This window comes from Pteronotus mesoamericanus, unplaced genomic scaffold (genome assembly GCF_021234165.1).
Source record: "Pteronotus mesoamericanus isolate MK-2021 breed Mesoamerican mustached bat unplaced genomic scaffold, CSHL_Meso_final contig_55, whole genome shotgun sequence".
Taxonomy (NCBI): domain Eukaryota; kingdom Metazoa; phylum Chordata; class Mammalia; order Chiroptera; family Mormoopidae; genus Pteronotus; species Pteronotus mesoamericanus.
In genome coordinates this window covers 603,526-618,209 of record NW_026555198.1, presented here as the reverse complement: position 1 = coordinate 618,209, position 14,684 = coordinate 603,526, and the positions used below count along the sequence as shown (strand labels likewise).

Below are 14,684 nucleotides of genomic sequence, written 5' to 3'. Positions count from 1 at the left end.
TTGTGAGAACCCAGTAGAGCTACTGGAAGCAGAACTCACTGGGCCCCTGGAGTTTTTAACTTTCAGATTTGAATGCACTGAGCCACCAGCTAGTCATCATTTCAGTTCAGGTTTTCCTACCTGGGTACTGATTCCCATGGATGCTTCAGCTCCAGCAAGATTTGATTCTCTGTACCTGCCTGCCTGTCTCTCCAATTTGGGGAGGGGCATTTTTCCTGTGACTGCAATTTCCTGATAGATATAAGAAAAGTTTTTTTCTACTTTGTTCAGCTATCTATTTGTTGTTAGGATGGAATAATGACTTACAGACTTCTTAAATGCAAGACCGGAAACTAGAAGTCCTCTTTCTTCTCATTCGATATAAGCATTTACAGCTATATATTTGTCCCCTAAGCACTGCTTTAACTACATCCCATGTTTTTTAAGTATATTTTATTGATTATGCTATTAGAGTTGTCCCAAGTTTTCCCCCTTTACCCTCCTCTGCCCAGTACCCCATTTCCCCCCAATATTCCCCCCGCTTAGTTCATGTCCATGGGTTGTGCATATAAGTTCTTTGACTTCCTATACTATTTGTAACACCCTCCTGTCTATTTTGTACCTATCAATTATGCTTCTTAATCTCTAAATATTCTTCCCCATTCTCCGCCTTCCTCCTCACAGCTGATAACCCTCCATATGATCTCCATTTCTGTGATTCTGTTCCTGTTCTGGTTGTTGGCTTTGTTTGTTTGTTTGTTTTTAGATGCAGTTGTTGATAGTTGTGGATTTATTGCCATTTTAATGTTCAAAGTTTTGATCATCTTCTTTTGTGAGTTCCTTAAACATTTTATATAATAATGGCTTGGTGATGATAAACTCCTTTAGATTTACCTTGTCTGGGAACACTTCATCTGTTCTTCAATTCTAAATGATAGCTTTGCTGTATAGAGTAATCTAGGTTGTAGGTCCTTCCTTTTCATCACTTTGAGTATTTCTTGTCACTCCCTTCTAGCCTGCAAACTTTCTTTTTTTTTTAAGTTTATAAATCATGTTTATTCTATTACAGTTGTTTCAGTTTTTCCCTTTTTACCCCCTCCACCCATCCCACACCCACCCCTCACTCCCACAGTCAATTCCCTCTCTATTGTCCATGTCCATGGGTCATTCATACATGTTCTTTGCCTAGTCTCTTCCCCTTCTTTCCACCATTGTCCTCTTTCCCCCTCCTCTCTGTTCATTTTCAGTCTACTCCATGTTTCTGTGCCTGTGGTTTATTTTGATCATTACTTTATTTTGCCGAGTACAGTCCACTTATAGGTGAGATCATATGGTAATTGTCTTTCATCAATGGGCTTATTTCACTTAGCTTAATATTCTTCAGTTCCATCCATGTTGTCACAAAAGGTAGGAGTTCCATCTCTCTCTTTCTTTGTTAAATGTAGATTGATTTTATTTATTTTTTAAATGTCAAAGTTAGTTATAAAATGATTAAAAAATTTAAAACCATCATGAAGTCTCAGTAATTAAACCAACATGACACCTGCGCAGAAATAATCAAGTAGATCAATGAAATATAATGAGCATTCTAGAGACAAACGTATATCTCTGATTAATATATGTATGATTAGGCTGATATTTCAAATCAATGGGGGAAATAAGGCTTATTCAACAAATAAGGTGCATGGACCACTATTACTTGAAATAAAACAAATATAGAGCCCTATTTCACACATTATACAAGAAATAATCAGGTGAGTTAAAAATCAATATGTAGAATCTAAGGAGTTTTAGAAGAAAATAGAACTAATATTTTTCATGACCTGAAGTAAAATATTCAAACCCAGAAGCTATAAATATTGACAATATGACTATATTAAACATTTAAGACTATATAATAATATACATATAAAAAAGTTAAAGGGCAGGAAATAGAATAGAAAAGTATTTGCAACACATCTAAAATATGCTTAATAGGTTTTTTGTTTCTTGGTTTTTTTTTTTCCCCAGGGAAAAAGTTCTACAAACTTTTAATCAATAAATGGATAAAGAATACCAAAAAGTCATGTAAAGCTCTTTTTTAAATAATAGAAACAGGCAAGAAATATACTAAAACAGCTTTAGTTTCAACAAATAGTAAAGGAACAATTAAAATAACATCATTGTCACAATCAGATTGAGTATTAAAAATATTGGTAATATCAAGTATTGGCAACTCTGAGAGGAACTGGGTATTCATAGAAACTTTTTCTTCATCTTTAAGCAGTCCCTTCAGCATATTTTGCAGTGCTGGTTTGGGGGAGGTATATTCTTTTAACCTTCTTTTGTCTGGGAAACTCCTTATTTTGCCTTTCATTTTAACTGCGAGCCTTACTGGGTAGAGCAGTCTTGGTTGTAGGCCTTTTGCTTTTCATGACTTGGAATATTTCTTGCCAGTCCCTTCTGGCTTGCAGTGTTTCTGTTGAGAAGTCAGATGCTAGACATATTGGGGCTCCCTTATATGTTACTACCTCTTTCTCCCTTGCTTGCTTTAGGATTCTCTGTTTGTCTTTGATATTTGCCATTTTAATGATGATGTGTCTTGGAGTGGGCCTCATTGGGTTCCTCTTGAATGGGACCCTCTGTGCTTCCTGGACTTGTGTGCCTCTTTCTCTCCTCCAGTTGGGGAAGTTTTCCATCATCATTTTTTCAAACAAGTTCTCTATCCCTTCCTCCTCCTCTTCTCCTTTTGGTATCCCTGTTATACAGATATTATTACGTTTCAGGTTGTCCTGCATTTCCCTAAATGCCTCTTCATGCTTTCTGGGTCTTTTTTCATTTTCTTGCTCTTTCTGGGAGCTTTTTTCTACCTTGTCCTCCAGCTGGCTGATTCATTCTTCAGCTTCATCTAGCCTGATTTTGATTCCTTTTACTGTGTTCTTCAATTCAGAAATCGTATTCTTCATTTCCTCTTGCCTCTTATTGGTAGTTTCTATGTCTTTTTCCATGCTGATATAGTTTGCAGTAAGTTCCTCGTAGTTTCCCTGTAGTTTTCTGTAATTCTCTCTGAGCTTACTGAGCTCATTGAGCTTCCTTAGAACTGTTGTTTTGAACTATCTGATAGTTTACTTGCCTCTATTTCTTTTAGTTCTCTTTGTGGGGATTCCTCCTTTCCCTTTGAGTGGGGCATATTTCTTTGTCTTCCCATTCTTTGTGAGACTCTTCTCTTTTGCTTCTGCTTCTTAAGTTGATCTGTCTTGATTTCCTGACTTTGTGGTGTGAACTTCTATGGTTGGAGACCACTGTTTTTACTTTCTGGATCTGCCTGTGATGATGTCAGATGTCGTCCCTGTCTGACATTAGGCGGTCTGTTCCAGACTTCCAGGAATCTGCTGTCTCTGGCTTTCTCCTTCAGCTGTTAATCTATTCACTCTGCACTCAGCAGGGCGCCTTAGACAGCTCAGGGCGGGGCCGAGTCCCTCCTGGGGGATTGAGGTTATTGGGTCCTCTCTTGCTGCTGCCATATGGGGGAAGAGTCTGCACTGGGATCCCACAGGCTACTCTCTCAGTTCTCTCCCTAAAGCCTCCATCCCCAGTCTCTCCTCAAGTGTCGCTAGACTACCCTGCAGCCCCTTTAGCCAGGGATCTTATGTTTGTGGCTGCCACTCTGCACTCAGCAGGCAGCTTAGACAGCACAGGGTGGGGTCGAATCCCACCTGGGGCGGGGCTATGTGGTCTTTTGACACTGGTGCCACTCAGGGGGGAGTGACCTCTTCCTGAGCAAAGTGGCTACTGCCGCATCGGGGATGAGTCAGCACTGAGATCCAGCCAGCTACTCTCTCAGATCACTCCCCATTGCCCCCTTCCCCACTCTCTTCTCAGGCGTCTCTAGCCCACTCTGTACCCGCCTTTGCCGGAGACCAGGGTAAGTGACTGCAAATAAAAATTTTGCATTGGCCCCCAGAAGGCTCTTTGTGTCTCCAGTCGCCTGCCTCTGTCAGAGAGCAACCGTGCCGCTTTTCGCAGCTGGCTGTTTTCTGTGTACTTTTTGGGCTCTGGTGCTGTAGGCTGGAGATTCCCGATTTTGGTTTAGACCCTGTTCTTCTCAGGGGGATCCATCTGGCCGTTTCAATATCCCTCTGGTGCTCCACCCTGCCCGCCTTCGCAGGTCCGCACTCCCTACCTTTTAGATTGCACTAAAGCCAATTCTTGTGTCTCCAAGGTTACAAAGCTCCTCTCTCGCTACTTTTCAGTTGTGTGTTCTAGGTGATTTCTCCCCAATTTAGTTGTAACTCCAGGTTGTTCCTGGGAGGAGGTCAGTGTGACTTCCACTCATTCCTTTGCCATCTTGATTCTCCACCACTGGTATTTTAATCTGCAAACTTTCTTTTGAGAAATCAGTTGACAGTCTTATGGGAACCTCTTTGTAGGTAACTCTGCTTTTCTCTTGCTGCTTTTAAAATTCTCTCTTTATATTTAACCTTTGGCATTTTAATTATTATGTGTCTTAATGTGGTCCTCTTTGGGTCCATCTTGTTTGGGGCTCCCTGTACTTCCTGGACTTGTATGTCTATTTCCTTCACCAAATTAAGGAAGTTTTCTTTCATTATTTTTTCAAATAAGTTTTCAATTTCTTGTTCTTCCTCTTCTCTTTCTGTCACCCCTATGATTCGAATGCTGGTATGTTTGATGTTGTCCCAGAAGCTCCCTAGCCCATCCTTGTCTTTTTTTTTTTATTCTTTTTTCTTCTTGTTGTTCTGACTGAATGTTTTTTTTTTCCTATATTACAAATCATTTATTTGATTCTCAGCTTCATCCACTATGCTGTTGGTTCCCTGTGTGTTTTTCTTTATTTCACTTAGTGTATCCTTCATTTTTGCTAGGTTTTTTTTTTTATGCTGTTGAAGTATCCAATGAGTTCCTTGAGCATCCTGATAATGAGTGTTTTGAACTCTGCACTGATAGATTGCTTTTCTCCATTTTGTTTAGTTCTTTTTCTGGAGTTTTGTTCTGTTCTTTCTTTTGGGCCATATTTCTTTGCCGCCTCAATTTGACAGCCTCCCCGTGTTTGTTTCTACGTATTAGGTATAGCTGCTTTGACTCCCTATCTTAGTAGCATGGCCTATTGTAGAACAGCATACTGGTAAATTGAATGTGGTGGAGCCTTAGGTAATCACCAGGACAGGGCAACCCATGTGAACCAGGTTGATGGAGTCTCAGACAGGGTATCATTGCTCTATGGCTCTGTGTGTGAGGGGAGCTCAGAAAAGGGACAATGTGACTGCCCAGCCTCTGGAGTTTTGTCTGAGAGGAAGCTGTCTCCCAGCATTTGCCCTGAGGCCAGACACCTCAGTTTCTCCCCATATACCACCAGTGCCCTTCCACCTGCTGCCCTGGTGCTGAAGCCCAGAAGGAGTGAATCTGCATAAGTCTTAAGTCTGTTGTGGGCCCTTTAAGAGGGGATCCCTGAGAATCCTGCAGTTTCTTCTGCTGCCCCAACCCACTCTAGTTTTTACTGCCAGAAGTTATGGGGACTTATCTTCCTGGCACTGGAACCTTAAGCTGGGTGGTCTGGTGTTAGACTGGGATCTCTCACTCCCGATGTATCCCTCCCAATTTTTATCTACCACACATGACTGTGGGACTGCCTGTTCCGCATCTCCGCATCTCTGCCCCTCCTACCCATCAGAGTGAATGTGACTTCTTTAATTTCTTGGTTGTCAGAGTTCCATAGAGCGTGATTTTCTGACAATTGTGGATGATATTTGTTTTGCAGTCTAGTTGTAATTTTTGCTGTGGTTGTGCGAGGAGAAGAGCCATGTTTACCTATGCCTCCATCTTGACCAGAATTCTGCATCCCTTATGTTTTTAGTGTTGTGTTTTCTTTTTTACTCATATTAAGATAGTTTCTAATTTCCTTTGTTGTGCTTAGACTTTCTGTGGGGGGTAACATTTCTATTTCATCACTAGATTAATTCCAGAGAGCATTAGCCCCTTCAGGCCCCTGGATTTATACTTATAACTTTACAGAGTAATATCTGAGGAATAGAGGAACTGAAAGCAGACATTAGTGGCTAGGGAAGAAGGACTACCATTTAAGCTGCAGCTTTTGAAGCCATCCTGTGGCCTGTGTTCTTCTAAACCAGTGGTTCTCAACTAGGGGTGATTAGACCTTCAGGTGACATTGGCAATGTCTATACACATTTTTGGTTGTCACAACTGGGGTAGGGGGTAGCGTGAAATAGACACCAGGGATGCTGCTAAACACTGTAGAGTGCACAGGGCATCCCCTCACACCAGAGTTATATGGCTTGAAATGTCAATACTGGGCTGTTCAGAAACCTTTCTTAACCTCTTAAATTGGTGAGACTGTTTCCTACTCACCCAGCACCTACCTGTATAGTGTCTTGCTACCTCTTAACAATGGTCACCTGAGGTAGGTGAAATGTCACAATTTTAGATGAAGTGAGCAAAGCCTTAAAGCTGAATCAACCTGTCAGTCAGTAGCAGAGCCTGGATGACCACACTTCAGATGAGTTGTTTCCCAAAAAGCCCACAGCTAGCTGGGCTCCGCTTGCTTTGTCCATTCTATCTTTTAAAAGCAGGCCGTTATGCATTGTCTTTTGAGTATGTGTCTGGCATATTGGTAGGCTCAGGGGCTTCTCCTAGCTAAGAATACTTCACATTGTCCTATAATCCCTCACTGTCTTGTTTAATACCCTCCCTCTAAAATAGAGTAGAAACTCCCTGTGGGCAACATGGCATTTGGCATTGAGTATATATTCAATAAATTTTTTGTTGAAAAAATTAGGTGATATGAAAGAAAAATGTTAGCTTGGTTATCTCTAGGAGCTCAAAATGAAGGTTGTAGTTGCCTCCAGGAAGGCTGGGAAATGGGGCGTGATCTTAGGACTAATGGAGGGTGTAATTGTGGGTATGTATATTCTTTGTTTTGCCCATGGGATTTAATTGTTTTGTCACAAATAATACACTGGCAAGCATTATTTCCCTTGTTAAATTCCTCACATTTTAACTTCCTTTTCTAATTGAATTGTTCATACTAGCACCTTTTACCTTATTAAAAGGCCAGTTTTAACCCATTTTTAAAAATTCAATGTCCTCAGATTTTGTTCCCTAAAGGTGTTATCAAAAACATAACTTAAAAAATCTTTTGTGATATCTGACATCAGTTATTGTTAAATTATCCTGGCATTGAATCTCTATAGTAAGTTCTTAATGAGAGGTTCAGTGACTTTAAGTGAAACAATGTATAACAAAACTAATTTTACCATAGACTAATTGATATAAACAAGAGCTTCATTCCTACAGCATCTCATTAACATGATAACAAAATGACATTATTCAAAGACTTGCTCTGTGTTTTAAGGTAGCTGGTCTCAATTTTTCCATCCACAAAATGCGAATAATGATCCTTTGTTAGCTGAGACCTTTCTTGACGATAAGATGATTTAAAGCACACAAAATCATTCTGAACAGTACTGTGTAAATCACAAGGCACCTCCAGTTATGGGTAACTGAAAATTTGTGTTTGTCTGAGTTATGCAATATAACTAGTTGTGATGCAATTATAAAAGTAGTCTGCTGGAATGAAACAAAGTGCATTCAGACTTTGTTTTTCTTACTTACACTCGTAGCCTGAGTCAATGGGACTTTTTTTTCCCCTAGTTAACTTGATTAAAAGGTCTAAAGACATTTTTTGCCTTTGACTGTCCTGACAATTACAATACTTTGACCTTTGTTTCTTCACAGGTATTACAGAACATCCTGGACACTGAAAAAGATTACGCTAAAGAACTTCAGTCTCTTCTTGTTACTTACTTAAGACCCCTGCAGTCTAATAACAAGTAAGGTTTATATTTTAAACCCCTCACTAAATAAAACAAGATAATATCAACATATGGAGTCATTACTCTCATGTCACTGAATAATTGATTTTGCCCTTTAGAAGAATTTCCACAGATCTCTGGTTGCTAAGAACATGGTTGAGTCAACAGAAATTATGCAAGATGTTGCTTTTGGAGAGGCTGGCTTTCTTTCTGTTCTGGCTGTGAAAGGGATAGAAAGATCTGCATTTCTCTCTGTCATCATTTTTATCGTGTATGTTTTAAAAGTGCTACGTCTGTTTTTACCTTACAAGAAAAGGACCTGAGTGTGTTTTTATGAACAAAGCACATAAATTGAAAATTCTTGTGCTCACTCTGAACTTTGCTTGTCAGGGCAGAAACTCTTTCCCATGTTCTGAGAGTGGAAAAATGTGGCATTTTGTAAATGTTCATAAGAGCAATTCAGGCCAGTATTTTTTCCCAGGCAAAAGTGAATGACAAAGAGATGTTAAAATTTTTCTTTAAATAAAATATTTAATAAAATGTTCAAACCGTATTCTGGTTTAGATCTCTAAAGTCGTTGTGTGATGCCTGAATTGAAAACAATTTTCACAAATGAAAAATATTGGTTATTCATTTTTTAGGGGGTATGTAAGGCATGGCATATTTAACAAATAGTGGCTAATTGCATTTGTTTGTGTTTTTATGTTAATTGATTACTATTTACTAGAGATTATGATCTATACATCAGATAGAAAATTTAGCAGTTATCCATATAATGGAGGACAAAAGCCTCTTCTTTTACTTAGTAAGAATTTATTTTTGCAGGAAAGTTACCTAAACTATTGACTTCAGGCTTAAGTAAGTTTAATATGTTTCACTATTTTTCTCCTTTTTTCCAAATTATGTTTGCTTAAGCATATCTTGCTAAATTTCCCACTTGGTTATTTTCTTGGCACTATGTAAATACTTCAGTATGAAAAGATTTTGTATTCCTCTGTTTTTTAAGAGTTTAAACATAATTGACAATGAAGTGTCTTTTGTCATTATTATGTAAAATATGAAGTGTTCTGTGAATCATAGTTCTTAGAAGTGAGGGAACCTCAGTGAATCATTAGACTTGGTGGCCTGAAAGAAATGACTATCCCCATTGAATAAAAAAGAAAACTGAAGTCCAGAAAGGCTTTCTGCTGTACCCATCGCAAAGCCAGTCTGCTGCCAGACAGGACCCTCTGTGTTTCCTGCTTTTGAGTGAAATGGGTCTTTTTATTTTCTGGAGGTGATAGGCAGAAGTGGAGAGGGAAACTGATTTGATAACCTTGGGAGGGGAGATGGTAAGATTTCAAACGAAGAGTGACTGATTAGTAATTAAGAAACAATAAGAAGAGAGGAAAGGAAAAGAGCCAGGGCAGAGGAGGTGAGAGACCTGAATTAGAACAGCGTTGTTCCCAACTAAATTCAAAATTTGGTTATAGTAAATTTCCATTGATTTTGTCTTGCAGACCCCAGAGTGATTTGAGCCAAACCAGATTGTTTATCATCTGATTTTGAAGGATGAACCAAATAAGCCCCTACTCAGTTTCTTGGGGCTGTGAGAGAGTAACAAGCAGGGAGGCTGGCTGAAGGTTTCACTTTTGACACCCATAATAGGGGTTTTTCAGCCTGTGGTACAGGAAAACACTAGAGGAACTGGGAGCTTTTTATACTCTAGGGGTTCCTGGTAATGTTTGTTGGGGTCTTCCTTTTCTTTGTCAGCAAAATTTCTCTCTTGGAAATATTCCCGTAGTATTATTATATTAAGAAGAAAGGACATGTGGCAGACACTGGTCTTTTAAGTAAATCTTCAGCAAAGTTTTCTCCCAAAAAGTAGTTAAGAGCGTGGACTCTGGAGCTAAAATATTTTTATTCAAATTCTGGCTTCACCGTTCACTGGCTTTGTGACTTTGGCTGATTTGCTTAACCTCTCTGTGTCTGAGTTTCCTTACGTGTAAAATGAAAATGATGATAATACCTACATCATACAGTTATTGTTAAGTTCCAATAAGTTATTACTTACAAAATTCTTGCATAAGTGCTAAGGACTCTATGACTGTTGTTGGCTCTGGTTACTATCACCTACTATTTTTTTATTTTTTCAATTACAGTTTACATTCAATATTATTTTGTATTAGTTTCAGGTGTATAGCATAGTGGTCAGACAATCATATACTTTACAAAGTGATCTCCCTGATATTTCCAGAACCCACCTGGCACCATATGTAGTTATTACAATATTATTAACTATATTCCCCATGCTGTACTTTACATCCCCATGGCTGTTCTGTAACTACCGATCTATACTTCTCAAACACTTCACCATTTCACCCAGTCCTCAAACCCCCCTCCCCTCTGGCAACCATCAGTCTATTCTCTGTATCTATAAGTCCGCTTCTGTTTTGATAGAGGAAGAATGAATGAGAAAATTCTCAATATAGAGACCCTGGATAAAATTGCTCAGTTTGCCTTTGTTTGACTCCAATTCTCTCTACAAACAAATAAATAAGCAAACAAACAAATCAGTACTATTTTCTTTCCTCATACTTCCTCTTACAAAGACTGTTTTTAGTTCATTTATGAGCATTTTAATTTAGGAGAAACTGGATTTTCCTATTTTCCACTGTGCATAATATGAGCATATACAATACTTTTCATTTACTTTCCCAGCTCCACTGGAAGAGAGTACTCAACATTTTTTTAGTTTTAATAATATATTTTGTTTAACATGATATATCCAAATGATAAATTTTAATATGCAATCAATATATACATTATTAATGAGATATTTTATATTCTTTTGTTATACTTGGTCTTCAAAATCTGTTATGTACAGATTTTACTTATAGCATATCTCAATTTAGAGTAGTCACCTTTATTTTTATTTAATCTTTTTAACAAGGCACCCACATTTTATTATTTTTTACTTTAATTTATTGTTTACTGTATTGCAAATGTCCCCATTTCTCCCCGACTTTGTCCACCTCCTCCCACCATTACCCCCCCAAAGTTTTTACACTTATCCCCAGCTATGATATATTTTCCTTGTTTAGATGTTAATATTTTTAAAATTGAGGTATAATTGATATATAACAGTATTAATTTCAGGTGTATGGCATTATGATTTGATTGATATATGTATATATTGTGAAATGATTACCACAGTAAGTATAGCTAACAGCTATCACTCTACATAGTTACAGAAATTTTTTTTTGATAAGAACTTCTAAGATCCACTCTGTTAGCAACTTTCAAATATACACTGCAGTATTATTGACTGTAGTCACCATGCTGTGCACTACATCTCCATTACTTATTTTATAACTGAAGTTTATACTTTTTGACTCCCTTCCCCCATTTTGTCCACCCCAACTCCCCATCTCAGGCAACCACCAATTGGTTCTTTATAGATGCTTAGATATTACACATTCGTTATTCATTTACTCATTGGTTTGTAAAATACCTAAGAAATACCTATAAAATACCTTACAAATACTTGTTTTCTTTAGGATTGTTATTCTTATTAAAGAAAAGGGAAATCAAGGAAAGAAGCTTTATAAAGTTGCTTAAAATCAGAGTTGGAATCAATTAAAAAGTAAAAGTTAATATCTACAGATTGCTTCCCTTGTCCCACTTTCTGCTTCTTATCAAATTATCATCTCACTGGACTATAGAGATATAACTAGAGTCATCCTCAAGTTTTATTCACTGACACTCAATATATATATTTTTTTCAGTCTGAGTACTGTGGACTTTACATCTTTATTGGGAAACTTTGAGGAAATATGCACATTTCAACAGACCCTCTGCCAAGCCTTGGAAGAATGTTCAAAGTAAGTGTCACATATTGCCATAAGGATAGCCAGCAACACATCACTTTTGTGTTTTTTTTCCTTTTTAACTGTTGTATTAAATAAGGACACTTTATATGTATGCATTTGATACAACTTAGATAAATTGTCCCAGAGCAAAGAGAATGCACCAGGTGGTGATATAGTGTCAAACCACTAGTTGTATTTTTTACTATATTTAAAAATCCTATCAGTTTACTGCTTCTGGTCAGTATAAGAGAAAAATAACATCTCAACTGACCATGGATGATGCCTTTGACATCGATTATATATTTTATATTGTACATTGTGAATTACTTAGAAAAGTTATTCAGATTATTCATTCAGTTTCACAAGCTTGTTTTTATTCTTTAATTACTCCTGGTACCATGTCTATTATATTAATAGTTGAAAGATATCAAAAGTAGGGAAAAGAAAAGTACATTTTTATGTGAACTAAAACATGTATTTGATGGCTAACTAGATTATTGAGTTGTTCAACTTCATATGACAGAATGAACTGTAATTATGTAATTATCATCAGGCAGTATATTTCTGTACCAGGATTAATTTTCCAAGCAATGTATTTTGGATAAGTTGGTGACTCTAATCATCTGTAGGGAAATAGGGGTGATTGCCCTGTTTCTTCAGTTTTATGGGACACATGGTTGTCCAGGGAAGAAGATGCTAAGAACCCACACTAAAGAGACCTTAAGAGCCATTCTGAAAGCTAATAATCATCCAGATTATTCACATGGAAAGATGGTCACTAAGTGAGAAGAGCAGATTAAAAACTAGATTTGTGACCCTTATTTTCCATTTTATGGAGAAACACGTAGAAGAAAGTCCAATGAATATGACAAAATTGTTATAATAGATATCTCTGAATGGCGGAGTTCTGAGTAATTTTTTTTGTGTGTTTTTCTGTGTTTTCTATAAATAAAAACATGTGGTTTATAATTGAAAAAAATAATTTTAAAAATCATGAGGACATCCTGCATAGTAATCACCAGGCCACCAAGACTATATAGAGCTTCTTTTTTTATTTCATTAGTTTTGTCTGTACTTGAACTTCACCTAAATTAGCCAAGAGTATTTTTAGGGTGCTCAGCTAAAAACTTTATATTAAAATTTGAATAAGCATTTTAGAAGAAAATCGTACCTACTGATTCCAAATAAGTAATATCTAACCATATGTATTGGCCTATATTTAATGGATAAAGTTAAAGCAGTATTCAAAAACTTGCATTTTATGTATAAAAGGGTTGGAATATAGTTTCTTTTTTAACTTTGGCAGAAGAATTTGAAAGGTTAGCATGTTCCTGGGTTTAATCAGAATTATCTTCTCCTGTTTCCTATTTTACATTCTATGTCTCACCTGTTTTACCTACAGATTTCCAGAAAATCAACACAAAGTAGGAGGTTGTCTATTGAACCTCATGCCTCATTTTAAATCCATGTATCTGGCTTACTGTGCAAATCATCCATCAGCTGTAAATGTACTCACCCAACACAGGTAAATCATTAAGATTTCCCCAAATAATTGTTTTACAATTAGATGCTTTCCTAGGACCACCTCATTTGAAAATCCAAGGTCTCTAGTCAAACTCTTAATTATTCCCATTCACTATGCCAGGAATTGATTCATTGTTACATGGATTGACTGATTATTAAGGCAACAAATAATTTACTGAGCATCTAATATGTGCAAGGTTCTGTATTAGCTGATGGGAGTACAGTAGTGAACAAGGAAGGCAAATTCCCTGCCTTCATGAAGCATAGAATCTTGAGGAAAACACAGGCCTGAAATTAAATAGTGTAAACATGTTGTATACAAAAGTGTAATTAAAAAGGATGCTTTGAGACTTTGGAACATAGTATCATCTTAGTGTGGGGTGAGGGAAAGATTAGGGAAGGCATTTCTGAAGTAAAATTCCATTTAGATCCAATGGTTTAGCCTTCCCCCGTCCCAATGAATGTTTTATTTGAGTTGCTGACAAATAGCTCAACTGTCTAGGTTCATCCCTTTTTCAATTTTTTTTTCCTGGTAGAGGAAGTCTCAGACTGGTATGGCTACAAGACAGGTATTAACATAGAAAGGTGGAAAGAAATTAACATGGTGAACTGTGTGGCAGGTACTTTAAGCAAAGGACCCATAATAATTATACATTGAATATAAATTGTTTTTGATTAATGGAGAACAACAGAATAGTCTCCTTTAGGAGTCCTTGAAGAGGCTAGGATAAATCTTCTACCTTCTTTTACCCTCTGATTACCTATCCCTGACACATTTGCTGGGACATTTATCTAGGCCAGAACACTGTATGATAGGCTTAAAGATGCAGTTTTAACTTTGAAATCATGTGCTAGAAATTCAGGTGGGATAATAGCAAGAACAACACACACCAGCTCTTAGGACTTAACGTGTAGACTAGATTCGTAATGAACACAAATTCTGGAGGCTGTTCAAGAAAGAAAAGTATATTCTTCTCTTAATCTGGCCCAGACTTGAACTCCCAGAGCCAGCCTAGAACACTAGTTGATACCAACCCTCAGAAGTGGCAGAAATTTTGCTCTCTCTTTTTTTTTTTTTTTTTTACTGATTTGTTATGAGCTTTATTGACTTTATAGAGCTATTATGAGGGAACATTTTAAATGTAGAACACAGTAGGTCCAACTGAGTCCTATTTTATTCTCTTGATCAAAGTTGTGAATTCTTATGGAATAGTAAATATGAAAGTTGAGTTAAAAAAAGAGAAGCCATGACTCTGGGTTATTTAGGCAAGCGGCTCAACTGTTTAAAGCTCATGATAGCTAACAATAACGCTGACAATGTGCCAGGCACAGGATTTAAAAAAAGCCTATGATGGAGTTACTATTATTAACACCCATACTTTACAGATAAGACATTAAAAGTTCAAGTAATCTGCCCAAGAACTCATAGCTATTAAGTGGTTAAGCCAGAATTAGAATCAAGGTCTGTAAGACTTCTAAAAAATATTTTTATTGATATTTTTAT

The 14,684-nt window shown here is 37.2% G+C and overlaps 1 protein-coding gene across 2 annotated transcripts in view; it reads left to right on the top strand.

Annotated features, from left to right (window-relative positions):
• ARHGEF6 (Rac/Cdc42 guanine nucleotide exchange factor 6) overlaps nucleotides 1-14,684 on the top strand; it is a 172,971-nt gene that overhangs the window by 87,470 nt on the left and 70,817 nt on the right. For both annotated transcript variants that reach the window (XM_054579556.1, XM_054579554.1), the window contains 3 exons: nucleotides 7,729-7,823; nucleotides 11,573-11,668; nucleotides 13,059-13,181. In XM_054579556.1, coding sequence (XP_054435531.1) covers nucleotides 7,729-7,823; nucleotides 11,573-11,668; nucleotides 13,059-13,181 — 314 coding nt within the window. The remainder of the gene's footprint in view (nucleotides 1-7,728; nucleotides 7,824-11,572; nucleotides 11,669-13,058; nucleotides 13,182-14,684) is intronic.